Raw genomic sequence first — 24,984 nt, forward strand, 5'->3', positions numbered from 1 at the left:
AGTAAGAGTAAGAACAAAAGTAAGGTGGTGCATGGAGATCAAGAGCACAAAAGATGAAGTGACACTGACTTAGAAGAAAGGAGAAAACGAATGTAAAAGTAAAAGTGGGTGAGTAGAATAATTATAGGAAAAATATTTTTTTTTTTACCTTAATAAAAAGAGTATGTTTAAGTATTTAGAAAAGTTTGAAGATTGAGTAACAAAACTGGGAAGTACACCAAGAGAGCGGAGAGGACAGGCCCACACAATTGTTTAAAATAGTTAGGCCCATAAAATAGTTTAATGATATGCTGTGTATGTGGTTCCTTTCTTTTTCTAGTAGAGTACAACAGAAGTTCCTCTCTTCTACCCCTCCTGCACGCAAGGTCGCTAACTTCAATGGTTATGGCTATGGTACCTCCCTGCTCTTACGCGCTAATGTTTTCGAAATGTTCTTCACGCTCCAGATCTCTACTCTTCTTTATACGCTTCCTCTGCTTCTACTCGATGTCACTTTGTGTCTCTACTTTTATTTATACCTCCCTATGAAGCTGCTTGGCGTAGGTTTTAGAAAAAAGAAATTTGGAATGTTTGAATTTGGATTTTGATTAGCAGAGTTGATGATTCTTCTGGATTTTCAGGTGAACGTAGAGAATTTAGACGCCGAAATAGAGCAATTGCTGAATGCCGAGAAGCATGCGAGGCTCACCGGCGATGTCGCCGCCACAAGAAACGCCGTCACTGAAATTTTACGGCTATGTTTCGAAGCGCGTGCATGGAACACTCTCAATGACCAGATTGTTCTGTTATCCAAACGACGTGGCCAGCTTAAGCAGGTAAGGGCTCTTTCTTTGTTTTTCATTAGGAGCAAAAACCTATCTAGTTTTTGTTTTGTTTTCTATGCTGATCATCTGTGTAGTTTAACTTATGTTAGGTTTGTCAGGGCTTTAATTGATGTGGCCTTGATTTTCTTTGTTTGCTTTAAAATTTGTTGTCGTCTACTTCGTAATCTATATTCTATAGTGTTTCGTTACTCGCCGGGATTGTGTTAACCGTTATCTGTGGAAATTTTGTTCCAAATATCAACGGGACATGTGCGCTAGTAGAAAAAGTTTAAGTATTGTGATATTCGTTGATTTCATCAATTTAATCTTAAGTATGTATTTAATTATCATTTTGACTAGAAAAAAAAACGTTATTTGTATTTTTGACCATAACTATCCATGCTAAGACCTTTTACACTTATGTTAGAAAGTTAGAGTAGACATTCTGCAGAACATGCGTCTTTCACCACTTATGCTTCTTGGTTTGGTTTGCCACACAACGTCTCTAATAAAGTTGATCTGGTAGTCGTGTTACCTGCACCCTTAGTTTCTTGCCCTTATAAGCTATGAACTGATCCGTGAAAATTTCTCTGTTGTTTTTGTCCCGATACTAAGTTATTAGGACACTCACAGCTTTGCATTTGACAAGTTATAATCTATTTGTTCAGAGTAGAGATTTTACCTTGTTGTATTGCAATTGGTACAAGAAACATGATCTTCATTCATAAGCCTATCCTTTGTATACAGGCTGTAACAGCGATGGTCCAGCAAGCTATGCAATATATTGATGAGACACCGCATATTGAAATTCGTATAAACCTCATCGAAACCTTGGAAAGTGTATGTGCAGGAAAGGTGAGCATATGATGTTTTCACTCTAGATGATTCCTTTTTATTGTCCTCTGATGTAGTCTAATAAGATAAGATGCATATTCAATATACATTGTACTGTAATTTGTATCATGTTAGATATATGTTGAGATTGAGAGAGCTCGATTGATCAAGAATCTTGCAAAAATTAAGGAAGAACAAGGACTTATTGATGAAGCTGCTGATTTGATGCAAGAAGTTGCGGTCAGTGTGAATATTAAATTTTGTGATGGATTTTTATTATGCACCTTTGATTTGGATATTTTACTGGATAATGCAACTAGTTGTCAGGTGACTTACATTATTGGTTTTCTTAACAGGTAGAAACTTTTGGTGCCATGGCAAAAACTGAGAAAATCGCTTTCATTCTCGAACAAGTACTATACATTCTAATATGCCCTTAAGTACTAAAATTCACTTTGGCCACTAATTTTGTTAATTTGTCATTCTCTTGCATTTACTTGTGGTTTAGGTTCGTTTGTGTCTAGACCGCCATGATTATGTTCGTGCTCAGATTCTCTCAAGAAAGATTAGTACAAGAGTATTTGATGCTCATGTTTCAAAGCAAAAGAAAAAGGCTAAAGAAGGTGATAATGTTGTTGAAGAAGCTCCTGTAGATATACCATCTTTGCCAGAGTTGAAGAGGATCTATTATGAACTAATGATTCGGTAACTGATTCCCTACTTGCTGTCTTGTTTTGATTGTTGAATTCATAATGGGGGTGTTAAAATATAGATGTTGTTCTGTTTCAACATAGTTATCAGTAGCGATAAATATTGCTATTATTGCAATAGAAATTCTATAGTTAAATATAACGAAAACTATATATGAGATTAATTTCCCTTGTGTTGAATATACACATAAGATCCTTTATTTATAATAGAAGAAATATGGGCTAAGCTCAAAATACAAATAAGAAATAATAACAAACTAACTAAATATAAAATAACACTCCCCCTCAAACTTGGAACAAATAAACTCAATCCGAGACCCCTTAATGACTTGGTCAACACATGTGCGAGTTGATTGTTTGACTCAACAAACTCAGTACATATTTCTTTAGTCAACAAATTTTCACGAACAAAATGACAATCAATTTCTATATGTTTAGTCCTCTCGTGAAACACTGGATTTGATGCAATGTGGAGAGCAGCTTGATTATTGCAATACATCTTCATAGTATGGATGTGACAAAAGTTAAGGTTTTGAAGGAATTGTTTCACCCATATAAGTTCACATGTGAGTGACGCCATGGCCCTATACTCGGCTTTGGCTGATCGAGCTACTACATTCTATGATAGGGGCTAGAAAGTATATGAGAGAGGAAAGAACCGAACCGTTAAGGGTGATGGGGAAGGAGCTGGCTAGTATATGAGAGAGGAAAGAACCAAGCGGTTAAGGGTGATGGGAAAGGAGCCGAACGACTACAGGCAGTAGGGGCCGAGCGGCCACATGCAGTGGGAGCATGAGGCGAATGTTGAACAGTTAAGGGGTAGGGGCCGTTCGGTTTAACGGGAGCGTTGAACAATGGAAAGCACAACTGTAATAACGGTTTGTGGGAGGAACCTATTATAAATAGAATAATTGTCAGTCTTTTAGGTTAGGTTATGTTTTACTCATACAATCAGGGCATTGGCCTGAGGAGGGGGATTAGGCTCCCGTAGTTACCCATACTTACGTCCATACTTACATCCATACTTGTACATTGACTTTCAATATTGTTAATGTGCAAATAAATCAATGCGTTTCATTCATTCTTCTGCTTTGTGTTCTTGTTGTGATTTGTGAGAGAAGGGAATTAGGTTTTCGATTACAGAAACCTAATATTCTATTTCTTACTTTTCCATGAAATAATGTTTCTTCCCAGAAAAACACAATATCCTGTAGTAGACCGTCTATCAATAGGCAACCTGCCCAATTTGCATCACAATACCCAAAGACCTGAATGCTTTTGTTAGGGTATAAGGTGGGAGGTAATGAGAAGGAGAAGAAAGGTAGGAGGGAAGTGAGGCCGAACGGTATTGACCGTAAAGGCCGAACGGTGGAAGGCATGCAGAGGTAAGGCTGAACGGTGTACAAGGGGGAACAGTTAGACCGAACGGTGGACAACGGGGAGCAACCAGGCCGAACAGTGGGAGGCATACAATGACCAGGCCGAACGGTGGGAGGCAGGGAGCGACCAGGCCGAACGGTGGGAGGGAGGGAGCGACCAGGCCGAACGGTGGGAGGCAGGGAGTGACCATAATCTTAACTGCGCAGCGGTTAGGGGAGGGAGCTAATTACAATAACAGGAGCCATAATACGAGAAAATATTTAGTATAAGTTAATTAGAGTAAATAAACATATATCCTAGGGAAATATTCAATATAAGATATTTATAATTAAGGATATATGCTAGGATAATATACGGGGGATATTTATATTAAATATAGAGATATTTATATTAAATATAGAGATATTTATATTAAATGCACATATATTCTAGGGGAATATTTAGTAAGAGATGGGCGGGAAATAAATAGTATAAGTAAAGCTAGAGTCTGGGGTTAAGGGTATGCTTTTGATTATTGAGTTGTGACAGACAATATTGTCTTGTGAGGGAGGTTATGCTCCCAAATAATTGATGGAGGTTATGCTCCCAATTATTGTTTACCTTTGTTTATTCAGATATTACCATCAATAAAAGAAATTCATTGGTTCATTATCATTCATTCTTTAGTTTTATTGCCTATTGTGTTCGTGGATCGTTACGTATCGACCTCAGGTACGTAACAATTGGTCCGATCTGCCGGATCGAAGGAGGGGAGTGTGATGCCGGCTGGAGTGATAGGGAAGAGTGAGAAAAAATCGTGGAGGGAAGGATGAGTGCAGTCGAAGTCAAATTGGAGCACGTGGGGTTGAATCAGGAGAGCATGCAACTATCCATAGGCGTAGTGGAGACGAAGGTGGAGGCAATCTGCAAGAATTTACTAGAGCTGATGGGAATGATGGGAGGACGAACTCATCACCTAGATGGGAAGTCAAAAGGGAGTCAAGGATCCGTCAATGGAAAAGTAAACGACGAGGAGGGCGAGAAAGATGGAGGACCGAATGGCAGTGGACCGAACAGTGATGGAGAGGATGGACTGAACATTGAGCGGGACAGTGGACCGAACGACGATGGGCGCCGGGAGGAAGCTTTGAATTGGAGAAGAAGGGTAGAGTTACCCATTTTTGAAGGGAGTGATCCACTGAATTGGATCAATAGAGCGGATAAATTCTTGGAGTTACAGGGGGTGTCAGAGGAGGAAAAGTTGCGCCTGACATATATCAGTATGGAGGGTAGTGCCGGATTCTGGTTCAAGTTCTGGAGGGAGCAAACAGACGACCGAACGTGGACGAGACTGAAGGAGGCAATTGTGGTACGGTTTGGAGGCAGCAATCAGGGACCAGTCTTTGAGAGACTGGCGGCCATTAAGCAGACATGCTCAGTGGAGGAATACATCCAGGAGTTTGAAATCCTGGTGGGACAGCAAAAGGAGTGGCCAAAGCGAGCTGATGGGGTACTTCATGGCAGGCTTATAGGATGCAATTCGAAAGCAAGTACGACTACTGGATCCGCAAGAATTGATGATAGCTATGAGAATGGCGAAGGACGTGGAAGAGATCTAAGGGGTCGTGAAGGCTGGGAGCGGAAGTATGATCAAGAATCAATCTGAGGAGAGACCAAACGGTTCAGATATGCGGTTGGAGCCCAGTCGCCCTAACCAGAGCCGAATGGTAACTGCTGCGGAGAGCCGAGTGACAATCACAGAGAGTGTGGGGTCCGGACGAAAGGAAAGAAACCTGAGGAATCTGCCCTATGAGGAATATGTGAAACGGAGGGAAGAAGGAAGGAGCTTTAGATGTGGCGGTCTGTTCGGTCCTACTCACCACTGTTCGGACAAGAGCTTGAGAATCACGATATTGGCGGAAGATGAGGAGGGATGGCCACCACCGAGCCTCCAGACCTGAATTGATGAGGAGCCATGAGATCAACCTCCCCGATTCCAACCTTGAGGACAAGGTTGTTTTGTAGCAGGGTGTAATGTTAGGGTATAAGGTGGGAGGTAATGAGAAGGAGAAGAAAGGTAGGAGGGAAGTGAGGTCGAACGGTATTGACCGTAAAGGCCGAACTGTGGAAGGCATGGAGAGGTAAGGCCGAACGATGTACAAGGGGGAACAGTCAGACCGAACGGTGGACAACGGGGAGCAACCAGGCCAAACAGTGGACAACGGGGAGCGACCAGGACAAACGGTGGGAGGCAGGGAACGACCGGGCCGAACGGTGGGAGGCAGAGAGCGACAAGGCCGAATGGTGAGAAGTAGGGAGCAACCAGGCCGAATGGTGGGAGGCAGGGAGCCACCAGGCCGAACGGTGGGAGGCAGGGAGCCACCAGGCCGAACATTGGGACGCAGGGAGCGACTAGGCCGAACGGTGGGAAGCAGCGAAGGACCTGAGTCGAATGGTTAGAATCATCATCTTAACTGCGCAGCGGTTAGGGGGGCGTGGGGCGAGAGCTAATTACAGTAGAAGGAGCCACAATAGGAGAGAATATTCAGTATAAGTTAATTAGAGTAAATAAACATATATCTTAGGGAAATATTTAATATAAGATATTTATAATTAAGGATATATGCTAGGATAATATACGGGGGGATATTTATATTAAATATAGAGATATTTATATTAAATGCAAATATATTCTAAGGGAATATTTAGTAAGAGATGGGGCGGGAAATAAATAGTATAAATAAAGCTAGAGTCTTGGGTTAAGGGTATGCTTTTGATTATTGAGTTGTGTGACAAACAATATTGTCTTGTGAGGAAGGTTATGTTCCCAAATAATTGATGGAGGTTATGCTCCCAATTATTGTTTACCTTTGTTTATTTAGATATTACCATAATGAAAGAGAATCATTCGTTCATTATCATTCATTCTTTAGTTTTATTGCCTATTGTGTTCGTGGATCGTTACGTATCGACCTCAGGTACATAACAACTTCCTTTATCTTCATATAACAATTCTTGCCCGGGAGCCTTTTTGATATATCTTAGAATGCGAATGAGAGCATTCCAATGGTTGACACATGGAGCTTACATGAACTGACTAACCACTCCAATTGCAAAGGATGGATCTGGCCTTGTATAAGTGAGATAAATCAGTTTTCCAACCAGTCTCCTATACCTCTCTGGATCGGATAATAATTCACCTTCCTCTGTCCTTAACTTCTGGTTTGGGTCCATGGGACTGTCTACCAGTCTGCAATCAATTATGTCTGTTTCTTGTAATATATCAAGAGCATACTTCCTCTGGGAGATTACAACTCCATCTTTTGATTGTGCTACTTCATGCCTAAGAAGTATTTGAGATTTCCAAGATCCTTGGTTTGAAAGTACTCTTTCAGTTGAGATATTCCAACAACATCATTTCCTATAATGACAATATCATCAACATATACTTTTAAGTAAACACATTTCCCAAGAGAAGAATGACAGGAAAAAATCGAATGCTCTGCTTCACTACGTTTTAGCCCAAAATTTTGAACAATGGAGCTAAACTTTCCAAACCAAGCACGTTGTGATTGCTTGAGGCCATATAGAGATCTACCTGACTTTGACCAACCTTTCCATATTGAGTGTGATGCTTCGGGAGGAGAAGTAGGGGCAGTTCTCACCCAAGGAAAAATGCCCATTGCCTTCTTCAGCAAAGCATTATCGGAGGGATTGTTGAATAAATTGGTATACCAGAAAGAACTGATGCCTTTGGTTATGGCCATACAACACTAGAGACCCTATCTATTGGGCTAAAGATTTGTAGTTCACACGGACCAAAGGAGCCTTTGATACCTATTGGAGCAACGCATCACCACTCAGAATCAGCAGATTTAGATCGCAAAGTTCCTAGGGTATGATTTTAAAATTATGTATAAGACAAGGGCTACCAACAGGGTTGCAGATGCTCCATCTAGAAAAAAGGAGGAAGGTACAGAGGATGAGAAGGAATTGAGGGTGGTGGCTAGGCATTATTGGCAAGACATTGGAGAGATTCTGAAGGAGGTTGAGGCGGATGAAGCATTGAAGAACGTAATGGAAGACCTTGAGAAGAACCCCAACTTGCACCCATCTTTTACCATGGAGCATGGCAGACTGCACTACAAGGGGAGACTGGTGATCTCGGCTCAATCCGCTTGGGTACCTAAACTAATAGCTAAGTTTCACATGACTCAGACAGGGGGACATTTAGGGGTATACCGGACGTATCGCAAGATAGCTCAATCACTTTATTGGATAGGGATGAAGAAAGCAGTAACTGATTTCGTTGCAAGCTGCCTGGTGTGCCAACAACATAAATACCTGTTATCTTCACCATAGGGGTTGCAGCAACCTTTGCCCATACCCAACGCTATTTGGGAGGAAGTAAGCATGAATTTTGTAGTGAAGTTGCCCAAATCTCAAGGGTATGATGTTGTACTGGTGGTGGTAGACCGTCTCAGCAAATATGGGCACTTCATCCTAGTGAAACATCCCTATTTCGCCCGTACCATAGCTGAGGTATTTGTTAAGGAGATTGTCAGATTGCATGGGTACCAATGTCTATTGTTAGTGATAGAGGTCCACTGTTTTTAAGTATCTTCTTAAGGAGCTATTTAAAATGCAGGGTACCCAACTACAGATGAGCACTGCCTATCATCCTGAATCGGACGAGCAGACCGAGGTGCTGAACAGGGTGTTGGAGGGTTATCTGAGATGTTTTTGCTCAGAACAACCAAAGGAGTGGAGTTCAGTGCTACAATGGGTCGAATATTGGTACAATACTAGCTACCAAGAAGCAGCAGGGTGTATGCCGTTCGAAATAGTATATGGGAGGTCTCCTGCTTCTCTGCACAGGTTCGTACCAGGGGAAACCTTAGTTGAAGTAGTCGGTCAGAAGCTGCAAACGCGAGACAAAGCCCTGAAGCCGCTAAAGTTTCATTTAGCACGTGCTCAAGAATTGATGGTGCAATAGGCCAACAAAAAAAAGAGACCAGCGGATGTAGAAGTTGGAGATTGGGTGTACTTTAAGATTAGACCGCACAGGCAGACTTCCATGCCGACCAGACTACATCCTAAGCTAGCCGCTCGTATTTTGGGCCTTTCCAATTCACACAAAAGGTCGGAGAGGTGGCTTTTAGGCTCCAATTGCCAGATATCGCACGAATACATCCAGTATTCCATGTATCCCAGTTGAAGAAGGAAGTGGGGGAAAAAAGGGTGGAGAAGGAAGTGCCAATAGACTTGCAAGGGGAGGGGCCGTCTTTTTGGCCTATCCGAATTTTGGATAAGAGACAGGTTCAACAAGGGGAGGACGAGGTGCAACAAATGTTAGTAGAATGGTAAGAAGGGGGATTGGACGGAGCAACCTGGGAGGATGCAATAACTATCACAGAGCAATATCCAGATTTCAACCTTGAGGACAAGGTTGATCATCGGGCGGTGGGTAATGTTAGGGGTTGGAAGATGTATGAGAGAAAAAGGTTTAGGAGAGAAGGAGAAGGCCGAACGTTGGAGGAAGGAAGACCAAGCCGAACGGTGGGAAGCGGGGAAAGGTCAGGTTGAACGATGGAAGACGGGGAGGAGTCGAGCTGAACGGCCAAAGGCGGTGAGAGCTCGAGCGTAGCAATGGGGAGCAACAAAGACCATTTGCCGATCGGTTGAAGAGGACTATCCTAACTGGGACAACAGTTAGGATAGGCGGGAAAGATTTAGTAGTAATTATAGTAATGTATTTTAGGAAAATATTCAGTATAAGTTAATTACAGTAATATATCCTAGGAAAATATGTAGTCTAACTTAATTACAGTAATTAGAGCTATATCCTATGGAGATATTCAGTATAAGTTAATTATACTAAATAGAATTATATTCTAGGGATATTTAATATAAATAAAGCCTAACGCTATGGTGGAAGGCATCCTTTTGATTATTGAGTTTTGCAAAGGAGGTTATGCTCCCAAGTGACTGAAGGAGGTTATGCTCCCCGCTATTGTTTGCTTTTGTTAAGTCAGATTTTATCATCAATAAAAGAATTCCATTCCTTCGTTATTCATTCGGTTTATTGCAAGTGTTGAGAGTTCAGATACTAATCAGATTTCCTGTTGAAACGCTGTCGTCTCTGCTTTCAATCCATCCATAGTAATCTCTATGGCCTCCATTTGCTCCTCTGTAACTTTCATCCTCCCGTCTACTCTACCTTCCAATGCACTTAACTTCCCCTTCATCACACCTCTCTCTCACAAAGATCGGGCAGGTTAGACCAAATTGATAGGTTTCTGGATTAGTAAACCAATCTAACTCAACTCACACACACTCCAACAAGAAAACAGATGGTAAAAAGAATGAATCTGTATTAATATCTCAATCAATGTACACACCCTAACACCTTTATGGGAGCCTACTTCCCCTTCCACAGGATAATGATTCTTGTCTTTACAAAAAGAATTCAAAAACTCCCTATACAATATACAAAAGCTCTATTTATAATAGCGCTTATTTCCCTCCTCTCCTAACTGTTAAAATAGTTATATCTCATTAACTTCTCTCTCATTCTTCTTTCTCCTCTCATAAACCCTCCATATCCTATCAGAATGTGACATTGGTAGACATGTAATACTTCTTAGTTTCAGGAGAGTAACATCGATATCCTTTTTGGAGTCGAGAACAGCCTAAGAAGACACAATTAAGAGCGCGAGTGGAGAGTTTGTTTAGACCTGCAGACATGTCATGAATAAAACATACACAGTCAAACACTCGGGGAGATGTATGAAAGAGAGGATGTATGAGGAAATTTCAACCAAGTATCTATTTTTTCGTTTTGCTATACCTCTTTGCTGCGATGTATGAGGACAAGTAGACTGATGTAAGATACGATAGGAACTCAAGATGGTAGAAAAGGAGGATGATAAATACTCTTTTGCATTATCACTTCTTAATATTTTGATTCTTGATTTGATTCAAAAAGAATGTAAAGATAGCTAACAATTCAGAACGATTTTTCATAAGATAAACCCAAGTACATTTTGAATACTCATCATGAAGGTAACAAAATATCTAAAACCAAAGGAGGAGATATGACTAGGTCCCCATATATCAGAATGGATGATGATGGAAAAACTAGAATTACATATTGCTTGAGACCTTTTAGGAAAGGAAGATCTAATATGTTTTCCTAATTGACATGACTCACATTTTATGGTCTGGAGTTCAGGATACATCTTTTTTAATTTGGACAAATGAGGATGGCCAAGTCGATCATGTAGCACTCTAGGATTACGAGTAGCAACACAAGACACCCTTGGACAAATCCAAAATGGTATAATCCGCCAGCTTCATATCCTTCTCTAATCTGTCTCTTCGAACCACACTCCTCAATAACAAAAGATTTGTGATCAAAGGCTATTGAACAATTTAACATTTTAGTCAACTGGCTTAGGAAAATTAAATTAAAAGGAGAATTAGGGACAAAAAAGACAAAGTTGAGATTGAGGGAGGGAGAAAAGGAAACATGACCGACTCTTTTAGAGGAAGTTTTAGATCCATTTGCAAGGGTTATGAAATGAGTTTTTTTTTTTAAAGGAAATGGAAGAGAACAAAGAGGTATTACTAGAAATGTCATCAGAAGAACCTGAGTCAATTAGCCATGAATTTTGACCTTCCATAGATTAAAAAATGCAGGTTGTTGATGAACTGGGAGATTGAGATGACTTTGCCAAGCTATTAGACTTTAACCTTAGATACTCTTTATATTCATTCTCGGTGAACTTAGAAGTGGAAGTTTCAGTCTCCGAAGTGGAAATTTTAATCTTTGAAATATTGACAGTTTTGGAAGGGAAACCATGTAAGGAGTAGCAATTCTCTTGAGTGTGACCCATCCTTTTACAGTATGTGCATTGAGGACGTCCCCGACCTCCTCGTCCTCCTCCTCTAGTGCCACGTCTTCCTCTTCCTCTTATGACAACCATGACAGATGGCTCCTCTAGTTCATGCGCTTCCTGAGTTTGAGGTACCGGAACACGCATAAAGCGAGTGGTTAATGTTTCCATGGAGGGGACCCCACGACCGGTCATAAGTTGATCTCTAAGATGATCAAAATCAGGATGTAGGGCACGAAGGATCAACATCATGTAAAATTTGTCTAGTTTCTTCTTGATATCCTCTAATGGGTCTGCTTCCAAAAATATCCTGAGTTTTGCAACCTGGCGTATATGCACTTACTATACATGATATTAAATAAAACATGAAACATTATGTTTTAGATTGTGGATAGCTTTTTGTGTAATGAATATAATTGTGATGAACCTGAACAGTTTCTCTAACTTTTGTCGGAAGCATAAATTTTAATTTCAATGATGATTCTTGCAAAAGTACATGATTTCAAAAGTAGATCACATTACGGTTGACATCACTTTCTTCAAATTATTAGACAGACGTTATTTGACAGTCACTTATTTCTTTCCAACTAATCAATTTTCATTTTTTATTCGTCTGGTGTAACCTTTTTGTCAAAAGCATATCTCTTTTTCTTTTACCATGTTTAAACCAACTTTGGAGCTCTAGTGTTTATGTCTTGCACAACTGTCAGTCCTAGCATGATACTAACTGTAGCATGATACTAACTGTATCATGCATTGACTGGCGTTAAGGAATTATTTTCTTAATTCAACACGATACTGGTTCTATTTTTCCTTACCTTACATAAAGATGCCTTTTTGTACCTTTGATTATTGTTTTGAGAATGACTATCATTCTGTAAATACGTTATGTTGTGAACTCTGAAGTTGGAACCCTTTCAAACAACATTATCTAATTTTCATTTAGTGACTATTACCAAATAACTCTTATTTTCTGTTTGTCATTATACAATCCCTATAAACTGAGTTACCTAGTTCTCACAGCTTTTTTTAATTTGGTTCTATTTTTCAAAATCAATTTCAATAATGTTAGGTTTCTTTTGTCAAGAAACCAATCTTTCACTCCTCACAGTACCCACTCACACAAAAGAAAGAATATGAATGTATATTAGTTGAAAATAAGACTAATTTTATTATTCTCAATTATAAAAATATACATTCTCATATCCTCTATTTGTAATAATCTAATTCTCCTTAAAAGGAAAATAGGAAAACTAGGTAAGCAAAATAAAATAGAAGATTAAATATTTATTTTCTCTAATTAGGAAGATTCTAAAGATATCTTCTCTAATTACAACAATATTGCTTCTATAATCAGAGAAAGAAGTGTTTACAATCTTTCGGCAAGGGAGCACTCTCCCTTCCACAGGAACAACCTCCTATCAATACACTAAATATCAAAAAGCTCCCCTATACCAGAACCGCCTGCCTTCTTATAAAGGCAACCCACTTCTAACTACCCAACAACAATTAATTTCTAAACTGTTTCCTCCATCCTACACCTATTATCCACTATAACCTATCATATTATATCCTATCATTACACCCTGCTGCAAAACAACCTTGTCCTCAAGGTTGGTACAATAATGCTTGTTCCCATGGCTTATCTTAATTATAGGAAGGGAACCAACTGGCTATTGCCCTCTAATTCAGGTCTAGAGGCTTGGGTGGTGGTCTATATGAAAGAATTGTTGACTCCTTTAAGAGTTGCTTCTTTTCTATAATTCTCATGGACCATATGATTGTTCTATACTGCCTTTTGACCTAGTGACCACTTACATGGGCCTAGATTTTAACAATTTTCTGAGGAATGATCAAGAATTCTTTTCTCTTTGTTAGATATATTATATCTTTTATCTTTTAGTTAGTTTGTTATTATTTCTCATTTGTATTTTGGGCTTAGCCCATATTTCTTCTATTATAAATAGAGAACCCTATGTATGTATTTTACACAAGGGAGATTAATCTAAATATAGTTTTTCACTATATTCAACATGGTATCAGAGCCATGGTTAGTGTCTATCCTAGCGAGTTCTAAGTGGACATTCTATTCTTCTATTCCACCCGCAATCGGGCCGCTATTGGACCACCCAATTTCTACTATCACGCATGAGATGTCTATACCTCGGCGTGAAGGGGGTGTGTTGGAAGTCCCACATCGACTAGAGATAAGGCCAAATTATAATATATAAGTGAGGTGCAAACCTCACCTTACAAGCCGGTTTTGTGGGGTTGAGTTAGGCTTAAACTCACTTTCTAATATGGTATCAGAGCAGGTTCTCTGATTTTCTTCGAGGGTTTCTGCTGTCTGTAGGCGGCCGGCCGCCATGGCCGCCGGCAGCCCCTAAAATCTCAGTGGGCAGTCCATTTTTTCTTCTTAAATCTCTGTCACAGTCAGCACCAGTCCAAACCCAGTGTGCCACTGCTGTCGCCGCCACTTTCCGCTGCCGTCGCTGCTAACTCCGGCCACCGTCGCCGCCGCCACTGTCGCCGCCGCTGCCGTTGCCGCCGCCACCGTCGGCCACCGTCACAGTTTCGACGGGTGACCTGCGGATCTGGACCGTCTCTTCGAGCGACGACCAACCACGCCGGTTTCGAGAGCCACCTCTCAGTCACGCGCCGCCACGCAGTGCTTCTTTCCGGCCAGTCCGCCGCCGCCTTGTCGCCGGCCACCGTCACAGTTCCGTCCGGCAACCACTGGATCTGGTTCGCCTCTTCACGCGACGACCAACCCCACCGGTGCCGGCGTCTGACTCTTTCCCACGCTCCGCCACGCGCCGCTTCTTCTCCGTCAGATCTCGGGTGCGTGTTTGTCACGCGCCGCCTTCCCAGCATCGTCATCAAACCGCGACGCTGCCAGTTGTCTCGCCGGACCTCCCTCTCTCTGTTCAGACCTTCCAGAGCAGCCATTGCTGCCATCTTCGTCTGTTTTCAAAGCATCTTCATCTCGCCGCACGTTCCGCATCGTCGGACCTTCCTTTCTGCGTTGTGTGCTTCGTCTCAGCTGCTGATGCCGCTTCTGCGTTGTGTGCTTCGTCTCAGCTGCTGATGCCTGTCCGGCCGTTTGCCGCTGTCCGGCCGTTTGCCGCTGTTCGCGCCGTTTGCCGCTGTCTGCGCCGTTTGCCGCTGCCAGGCGCCGTATGCTTCCAACCACTGTAGGCCCCCATCACCTCGTCAGTTAGTGATGGCAGTCCCTGTAGTTTTGTCGCTTCCAGCCACTACAGGCCCCATCAATCAGTGAAGGCAATTTAGTCCCTGCAGGCCCCATCAGTCAGTGATGGCAATTTAGTCCCTGCAGTGAGGGGGAGTATGGTTCCAAGACAACTCACATATATATGGGTGTAGTCCCTGCAGTTTTGTAGATTTCAGCTACTACTGTTGATCCCATCACCCATCCATCATTGATGAGGATTTAGTGTAGTCCCTGCAGTTTTGTAGCTCTTAACTTTCAGCTTCCACTGTTGATCCCGTCACTCATCCATCATTGATTGGGAATCAGTCCTTGTAGTTTGTCATTGTCCACCACTGCTCTCCTTCATCCACTTTTGAAGTTGAAGTTTCACAAGCTGTTGTTAGTCCATCTATGTTTGCCTCACACTCTTGAAGACAAATCATCTAGTTCAACACTGAGTTCATCTATTCCAAGCTTAGTTCATACAATTTGTATGCTCCAGCTTGAGGGGGAGTGTTAGATATATTATATCTTTTATCTTTTAGTTAGTTTGTTATTATTTCTCATTTGTATTTTGGGCTTAGCCCATATTTCTTCTATTATAAATAGAGAACCCTATGTATGTATTTTACACAAGGGAGATTAATCTAAATATAGTTTTTCACTATATTCAACACTCTTCTTCCAACCCCAAAACTTTTCTTGTATTTTTATAGCAGCAGCACTGGCTAAGCCCTTTCCTTGTCCAGATTTGTTCATCCTAGAAGCTAAAAAGGAAAGAGCTTGTTGATTAGACCATCCAAGTTCATCATCATCATGCTGAGCTAATTGTTTCCTCTGAACGTCATATTGCAGCCCTGCTAGGAAATATCCCTGCCATTGGTCTTCTGGTGTTTTACATGTTTGTGACAACCATATCCTGAATTCTTGGATGAAAATTTTCCCACTCCCAGTCCCTGTAACTGCTGTCAAACCATCCCATACCATGTTTCTCCTGTTCCCCTCAACTATCCTTGTCAAAGTTGCTGCAAGATCTTCCCAAGAAGAATTCTTGGATTTTTGTTGCCAAGTCTTGAACCTCTGGACTACTTTTACTTCCAGGTTATGGTTGAGTTTTGATTGAATTTTCTCCTTTATCCGAGGGTTGCTTTGCTTTCTTGATATCTTGAATGCAAAATATCTTTCTCAGCATCCATACTTGTCTTCCCCTCTTTCTTTCCTTTCAAGACATCTTGAAGAAATTCCTCTCTCCTTCCTATTTTTCCTCCATTAACAAAATCTTGATCTCCATTTACAGATGCTGGACTGCCTTCTAATAATCCTTTTTCCTGGTTCCGTGCCCTGCCTCCAAGAACTCGCATGAGTTCTTTAAGTTCTTGGCGTATACCCCGTGTCTCTACTTTTAATTCCTCCAATGTTGTCTCCAGCGAATCCATCCTTCCCTCCAGGGCATTCATTCTTCGATCCATCCTTTCCTCAAAGCCTTCATTCTTCCTTCCATCACGCTTCTCTCCCAATGATCCGACAGGTCGAACCAATTTGTTAGGCTTTTTTTGTCAAGAAACCAATGTTTGACTCCTCACGATACCCACTCACACACAAAAGAAAGAATATGAATGTATATTGCTTATGTAATCAAAGAAAGAAGTGTTTACAATCTTTCCCCAAGGGAGCACTCTCCCTTCCACAGGAACAACGTCCTATCAATACAATGAATATCAAAAAGCTCCCCTATACCAGACGACCCCCCCTTCCTATTTTTCCTCCATTAACAAAATCTTGATCTCCATTTACAGATGCTGGACTGCCTTCTAATAATCCTTTTTCCTGGTTCCGTGCCCTGCCTCCAAGAACTCGCATGAGTTCTTTAAGTTCTTGGCGTATACCCCGTGTCTCTGCTTTTAATTCCTCCAATGTTGTCTCCAACGAATCCATCCTTCCCTCCAGGGCATTCATTCTTCGATCCATCCTTTCCTCAAAGCCTTCATTCTTCCTTCCATCACGCTTCTCTCCCAATGATCCGACAGGTCGAACCAATTTGTTAGGTTTTTTTTGTCAAGAAACCAATGTTTGACTCCTCACAATACCCACTCACACACAAGAAAGAATATGAATGTATATTGCTTATGTAATCAAAGAAAGAAGTGTTTACAATCTTTCCCCAAGGGAGCACTCTCCCTTCCACACGAACAACCTCCGGTCAATACAATGAATATCAAAAAGCTCCCCTATACCAGACAACCCCCCCCCCCCCCCCCCCCCCCCCCCCCCGGCCTCTTATAAAGGCAACCCCCTTCCATCTACCCAACAACAATTAATTCCTAAACTCTTTCATCTGACTTGCACCTATTACCCATTATAATCTATCATATTATATCCTATCAAATAATCTACAAAGATTCTTTTTAATATGGTTGCTCTGTTTCATTTGCTTTTGGTGTTGCATTGTTTTGATGCCTACTTTCAGATGATGCTTGCAGGCTGATCATAATTTTTTGGTTTTCTTGTGATGATTTCTGTTTATTTTGAAGGTACTATTCCCATAAAAAGGATTACCTTGAAATTTGCCGATGCTACAAGGCAATATATGAGATTCCATCTGTCAAAGAAAATCCTACCGAGTGGATTCCAGTAGGGTTCCCTTTTACTGATTTGATTTATCTGTTATTGTCAGATAGTGTTTCTCCTTTTTTTTCTGAACATTTTCCTTATGTGTAGATCCTGAGGAAGATATGCTGGTACTTGGTTCTATCACCACATGATCCAATGCAGTCAAGCCTTCTCAGTTGCACCTTGGAGGATAGGAATCTGTCTGAGATTCCGAACTTTAAGTACGCCACCCTAAGCTTGGGCTTGTGTTGTGTTAGGCATTTTAGTCATGCTTTCCTTCTCATTTGCTGCACCTGTTACACATCACGTTGTAGGTTACTGTTGAAACAGTTGGTCACTATGGAGGTTATCCAGTGGACAACTCTTTGGGATTCATACAAGGATGAGTTTGAGAATGAGAATATCCTTGAAGAGAATTTGGGTGAAGAAGCAGAAGAAGATCTAAGGGAAAGAGTAATTGAACATGTAATTCCCTTACATTATTATATTTCGTATGTACCCTCTCTCCCTCCAAATTGCTTGGGAGGTATTTTGTGAATGTCTTATTTTTCAGTTTTCAGCACTTCTTAATGTGAACGTTAATTTTTGTTTACCTTGCCAGAATATTCTTGTTATATCAAAATACTATGCGAGGATTACTTTGAAAAGACTTGCAGAGCTTTTGTGCTTCAGTGTCCAGGTTAGAATGCTAGTTATGATTATGTGCCGAAAGGTTATATGTGGTAATTGGTTGTTTTTAATGTGTTTGGGTAAGCCTGTAGTGTTTCAGATAAATATCTCAGGTCCTTCACACTAACCAGTGGCAAGGTAGTTTCATGTTATATTCTGCTTTAGTCAGGAATGAACCTACATATAAGCTTTTCAGGACAACTGCCTCCTCAGATATTCTCTTTGCCTTAGTAGGCTAAATTACAATTTATTTCCTGATTTGTGATTTTGGTCTCCTTTATTTTTTACAATTTTACTTCACATTTTTGTAAAACACCACAATTTTATCTTTCACTTTTGCATTATTTTTCTTTTGGTCATTTGAACCATAGATCCGACATATTCGCGTTCCATTGGCAAATAGTTCAATTAATTAAATAAAAAAAATTAAACATGCAAAATTAAGAATTGAACCTAAATTGCTGATTTTCTAAAATAAGGGGACTGAAATCATGATAGAAAATAAGGGGGCCATAATAATTGCAAATCAGAACATAAAAAGAAACCAAATTTGATATTTAGACTTCCTAATATTACACAAATGTGTTTTCCTGCACAGATTTTAATAGGTATTGCCCCACAGCTTAAAAGATCTGAATAGTACATTTACCCCTCAAACTGATCGTTATATTGTTTCTTAATGATCTACAATGAATACACATGTTGCAAAACTATTTTGAAGATTCTAACTAATTCTCCTTGCAAACTTTAGGAAGCTGAGAAGCATCTTTCAGATATGGTTGTGTCCAAGGCATTGGTGGCGAAAATTGATAGACCCATGGGAATAGTTTCTTTCCAAAGAGCCAAGGATAGCAACGATGTTCTTAACTCATGGGCAGCAAACTTGGAGAGGCTGCTTGATCTTGTGGAGAAGAGCTGCCACCAAATACACAAGGAAACCATGGTGCATAAGGCTGCCTTGACGGTTTAAGAAGGTCCATGCCACTATTAAAAGTTACAGGTAATTCTAAAGGTCCTTACGAGAGTAATATATGGAATTAAGTTTTGAAATATATGGAAACATGATGGTTCATTACTTAACTTTTTCCTTTACTATCTATCACAATGCTCTATCTGGTAACTGCAGGAGGAGCTCAATATAGATGTTATTTTGGACTGAAGTTGCTTTGACATATGATCATTTGAATTGTTGCTGATTAGGTTGGTTAGGTATTGGGGGATTAAATGACAATGCTTTCTTTTTTCATTTTATTGTCAATGATGAAATTAAGATAGAGTTGATACATGCTTCTTAGTGTTGTATACTAATGGTTCATACGTTACCACCGACTTATGAGAAGATCCTGAACGATCTTGTTGTAGGTCGGTCAGTGGGAAGATAGTGCTTGTATTCTTTTGTCCGTTCAATTCTCCTGCATTCCTTGGGTTCACTATTCAGTTTCTTCTGTGTTTTAGATGCGGGTGTCTTGTTATTTTTTTTTTTCCTTTACATTTTGCTAGCTGAATTTTTCTTTTGTTTGAGTGCTTAACTTTGGAGTTTGTCAAGGGTGTGTTTCTTTTGTTTGAGTGCTTAACTTTGGAGTTTGTCAAGGGTGTGTGTAATATCTCGGTTTCTAGGATGTCATGATTTTATAAAAGTTGGTCAATTTTAAAACTTTATCGTAGTACGGAAATGTATTTTCAAAAATCTTAATCTTTCAACACACATAATTAATTCAAAACATAATAGTTTCAAAAGTCTTGTCTAGTAGTTACAATATTTCAAAAGTAAATAAAATTAAGGAAATAAAATAACTAGAATTACTTTGTTTCAAAAATCTATATTAAAAGAACTTTTTAAAAAAACTCAAATCTTTAAAGTTATTTCATGAGTCTATTTTTGTTTTGGAACATTATAATATCATTTGTTTATGTATAACATATTATAGATCATTGTTGATAATTTCATTCACAAATAAAAAAACATGTATGAGATAAATTATCGATAAAATAATCATACTAACAAAGTATATACATAATGATTATATCAATTATAATTAAACACACAAGACCTTCGAATTAAATTAACCATAATGAAACATTCCAATAAAATAGGATTCTTAATCTTTTAACATAAACAATTCAAACATTGAATTATTCGATCATCGATCTTTAACTATTAATGTCATCTTCAACATCTTAAACTTGGGCCCTCGTCTATCTATCCATTAGCACTTATGCTAATTACCTATTATAACCATTATAGTAACACCCTTATCAACATAGTAATAACTGAAACATCTCAAGTATCTTGATCATCATCATAGATACATCACCATCATGACTCTCACAGTCATGAACAACACCATGAGCATCACCGTACCATAACATCATTATGAAAATAGTCCATCTCACTCTTGTACTCTACCTCACTAGCTGTAGCTACTCCTACAGTCCACCTGTAGCCTCCCCTATAGATCATCTGTAGCCTTTCCTACATATCTACTTGAATAATCCTGCAATCTAGCTAACGAACATGTAGTCTTGCCACATGATAACAGTTGAAAAACTGTTATTTTCATGCTTAAAGTTGATACTAAAAGCAACCTTTAGACTTAGAAACTAGCTTGAAATCATGCCTTTTGTTTATATTTTCAGAAATAAGAGAGCTGGACAGGTTTATGCTTGATTTAAGTGATTTTGTGCAGGTTTTGAGGTGAATTTGGTGAAAGAAGTGAAGAATAAGAGAGAGGACATTAGAAAAGACAAGAAAGAGTGCAAAAAGGAGAAGTCGAAGGCACCGCTCAGCGGTTGCCGCTGAGCGGCACTCAATAGGTGACGTTGGAACCGCTGAGGGGCAAAATGGCCGCTGAGGGGAAGAAAGAAGACGCGCAATCACCGCTGAGCGGTAAATACCGCTGAGCGGCACTTTTTGGGCTTGGACTTTTGTAATCTTTTGTAACTCTAGATTAGTATATAAGGGCTTGCACGTCCTATAGTTAGGCATCTTTGGCAGAAACGAGGCAAACACTCTCTCTTTCACCCCTTTGAAGGAGGATCTTGGATGCTAAGGCTACCTCTTCCACTTTATTGGGTTTATTCTTTCATACTTTCATTGTTATTCGTCTAGGTTCACCATGAATATGGTGAACTAAACCTTGTATGTTTGTTGGGGAATCAAAGTAATCTCTTGAAGCTCTCATATATGGATTTGTTGAGTACATCTTTGAATTAAGACATATGCTTTCTTTCATCATTAGTTAGGGTTTTTCCTCTTTGCTCAATGCTTGCATTGTTTAACTCATTCTAATGCATGATTATTGGTTTTGTTGATACGGACACGTACGGGGAAATCTAGATCCGGGGAATTTCTCCCAATATTATACTGACAATATTATATTGGTTGCCTTTAAGCTCCTGCACTCATGAACTAATCATTAGGAATGCTAGGAATTGTATGAACTATTTGATTAGGGAGAAGCCATCTAGAATGGTACATTAGAGAGTGGCATTAACAATGATGATTTGAATGTTGAATTCCTAAAATATATGAGAGTGGATGAGATGAAATTGACCCCCAACAACATATTCATTCATATATTTCCTTGAAAGTGTTTATCTTTTGTCTTTGTCATTGATCAATTCATGCATACATATTTAATTTTCGTCTTTGCATATTAAACTTCAATTATTGTGTTCTTAAGTCTTAGCTAATCAACAAATCACATAACTAAACTAGGCCGTGAGTCCTTTGGGAGAATGATACTTGGTCTTACCAAGTTTATTACTTGAAACGATTCGGTCATACTTGCCGATTGTGAAACAAGTTTGTGACATCATATTTTGGTGCTTACAAATTTGTCCATCAAGTTTTTGGCGCCGTTGCCGGGGACTCGTGATTTAACTGGTTAATTTGTGTGATTATTGATTATCTTTGACTTATTTTTTTTATTTTTAATTTAAATTTCGAATTTTTTTAATTTTATTTTATTTTTCTGTTTATATTTTTCAGTTTGTATTTTATTTGATTTTATTTTACTTTTCTGTTTTCTGTTTTTCTGTTTTCTATTTTTATTTTCTGTTTTTTATTTTTCGGTTTTTATTTGATTTGATTTTATTTTAGATTAGATTTTATTTTATTTTATTAGATTTTATCTTTTTATCTTTTTAGGTTAGATTTTATTTTATTCTTATTCTATCTTTTAGGTTAGGTTAGATTTTATTTTATTTTATCTTTTAGATTAGATTTTATTTTTTAGATTAGGTTTTATTCTATTTTATTTGATTCTATCTTCTAAATCTTTTATCTTCTTATATCTTTTCAATCTTTATTTTCTTCTATATCTTTTTGTGCTAACAATTGTTTTAGGGTTTTGTGCCTAATGTCTGCAGAATGCAATTTGGTCAAGAGTTTAACTATAGGGGCACTCAATTCTACCAAAGTAATCTCAACCAATGGTGGGAACCTCACTCAAGCATGGATCAAAGCCAATTTTGGCAAGCTGCTGGACAATTTGAGAACCAACCACAACAACAATGGCAGCAACAACCCTTTCTATCAGGAAGTTTGGATAGGTTGGAGGACACCCTTCAACGATTTTTGAAAAATTCCGACTCTACTCAGAAAAGCATTGAAGAATCATGTAAAAGAATGGAGATGCAACTTCGTCACATTAGTCAGATATTAAATGATGATGTTAATACTGATGTTAACCTTAAGGAGGAAGGGCAAGTCATTATCACTGAAAGTGACAAGATTCTTGATGAGGAAAAATTAGAGGGAGATGAGGAAAGGGTAGAGAGAAAAGAGAAAGAAGAGTTGAGTGAGAAAGATAAAGATGAAGAAGAAGATAAAGAAGTTGAGGAGAAAAAGAGAAAGGAAGAAAAAAATAAAAGAAGAGAAAAAGAGAAAATTTAGGGAGAGAAAAAGGAAGAAAAAGAAGATGAGAGGAAAGAAGAAGAAATCACATGAAAAATCACATCCTCATCTAAAGAAGAATCATAGGAAGGAAAAGAAATTTAAGTGCTTTATGGAAATCTTCAAGAAATTGGAGATTAAAGTTCCTATGATTGAGACATTGCAACAGGTTCCTGGTTTGATCAAATTTCTGAAGAAGTTCAGTAGAAAGAAGAAAAAGAAGAAGGAACATGAGCTTTACTGGGTCAAGCTAATGACGTTAAAAGAGCGCTTGCTGGGAGGCAACCCAGTGGATTTAAAAACTTTTGATTTGGTTTTGTAACTTTTAAATTGTGGACATTATTCTGTAAATATTTTTGTTGGATCCAGCATCTACTGAAGGATGCTAGGTGGTTAAGCATCTACTGAAGGATGCTAGGTTTGTAACACCTACTGATGGGTGTTGGTGAGAAAATTTTGCACCTACTGATGGGTGCTGGTAAGTTGGAAACACCTACTGATGGGTGCTGGTGGAATTTGGGTCAGGCTCGTGACGTTAAACAAGCGCTACCTGGGAGGCAACCCAGTTGATTGATTGTTTTTGTTTGTTTATTTTAGTTAGGGTTTGCATAAGCATTTTTAACATTGAATTGCAGGGAACCTATGAGGGGTATGCTAGGAAGGCACGTAGGTCAAGAAAAGAAGGAGAAGGGCACATCAAGAAAGTGCCGCTGAGCGGCAATTACCGCTGAGCGGTACTATCGCAGATGGGCTTAAGTTCCCCTTAGCGGAACCCGAGCCCATTGGGGTAATTTTAAACCCTAAGCTGCGCGTTTTTACATTCTTTCAAGCTCTTCTCTGCACTAAGACTCCCACATATCTCCTCTTAGGTTTCCCACATCTTTTTACTCTTCCCTCTTTAGAAAATTTCTCTTCCACTCACTTTTACACTAGTGTGCTATCAAAGTTTGGGGTTGGAAGAGAGCATTCTAGTTTGGAAGCATTCTCATATCATCTAGCATCTCCACCCAAGAATGGCATCTTCTTCAGGAAAGAGATTGAAAACCATGGCAACCAAGAGAAAGGAAAAGGAACCAGAGCAGCCCCATAATGGCAGGTTCCTCTCTAGGAAACATGAGAAGCACTTTAGGGTGGTTCAGGACAGGAGACTTCTAATGGAGAGAAAGGTTGGAATGATACCTAACTTTGCTCCTCAATTTGGAGAGCAAGTGTTAGGGAATGATTGGGGGAAGCTAGCCACTTATCCATCACCTGCCAACATAGCTGTGGTGAAAGAATTCTACACCAATGCAAAGAAGATTGGTGATTATCCAGCTGAGAATTATTTGGGCTATGTTAGAGGCCATGCTATCAGGTATGATCCTGACTCCATCAATAACTTTCTGGATACTGTGTGGGCTGGTGAGCAATGCCAGTTTGCTCTTAGCATGGAGGAAGGTGCTGACTTTGAGGATGTTGAGAGAGTATTGTGCATACCTGGAGGACACTTCCAAAGGAATAGATCTGGCTCAGTGGTTAATATTAGGAGGACAGATTTGACTCCTCTTGCAAAGTATTGGATGGCATTTTCTCATGCCAACATTCAGCCATGTTCACATGTGTCAGATATTACTCTCAGCAGGGCACTCTTCATCTACTGTGCTATCAGAAACTTGAATGTTAATATTGGGCAGGTGATAGCTGATGAGATTAGTGTGTGTGCTAACACTTCAAACAACAAAGCACCACTGGGACATCCTTCTTTGATCACTCACCTTTGCAAGCTAGCTGGGGTGGACACTTCTGTTCCACCATTTGAGAGGCCAAGAAAAGCTATAGATGAGGCCTATTACAGACAGTACTGTGGAGGTGAGGAGGCAGCCCAGCCAGTGCCACCACGCCAGGCTCGTAGAGAGAGAAGGCCAGCATAGAGCAGGACTTCTGCTGATACTCATGAGGCAGAACCATTCCAGATGAGGGACATGTATATGTCTCTTATAGGTGCTCAGTTGCA

At 39.7% G+C, this 24,984-nt stretch overlaps 1 protein-coding gene across 2 annotated transcripts; it reads left to right on the forward strand.

Annotated features, from left to right (window-relative positions):
• Nucleotides 1-242: 242 nt before the first annotated feature.
• LOC124820081 (26S proteasome non-ATPase regulatory subunit 12 homolog A-like) lies at nucleotides 243-19,524 on the forward strand. 2 transcript variants are annotated; one of them, XM_088106500.1, is made up of 12 exons: nucleotides 398-539; nucleotides 621-815; nucleotides 1,551-1,658; nucleotides 1,773-1,877; nucleotides 1,994-2,050; nucleotides 2,146-2,342; nucleotides 17,347-17,446; nucleotides 17,534-17,646; nucleotides 17,740-17,890; nucleotides 18,027-18,104; nucleotides 18,846-19,094; nucleotides 19,221-19,524. In XM_088106500.1, exons 1-11 carry the CDS (start codon nucleotides 429-431, stop codon nucleotides 19,062-19,064), a joined length of 1,434 nt encoding a protein of 477 aa, XP_087962626.1. In that variant the 5' UTR covers nucleotides 398-428; the 3' UTR covers nucleotides 19,065-19,094; nucleotides 19,221-19,524. The 2 variants fall into 2 exon arrangements, with proteins under 2 accessions (XP_087962627.1, XP_087962626.1); XM_088106501.1 differs by lacking the exon at nucleotides 398-539 and adding an exon at nucleotides 243-393 and having other exon boundaries at nucleotides 17,534-17,890.
• The last annotated feature ends 5,460 nt before the right edge of the window (nucleotides 19,525-24,984 follow it).

This window comes from Vigna umbellata, chromosome 2 (genome assembly GCF_029865625.1).
Source record: "Vigna umbellata cultivar VRB3 chromosome 2, Vumbellata_1.0, whole genome shotgun sequence".
NCBI lineage: Eukaryota > Viridiplantae > Streptophyta > Magnoliopsida > Fabales > Fabaceae > Vigna > Vigna umbellata.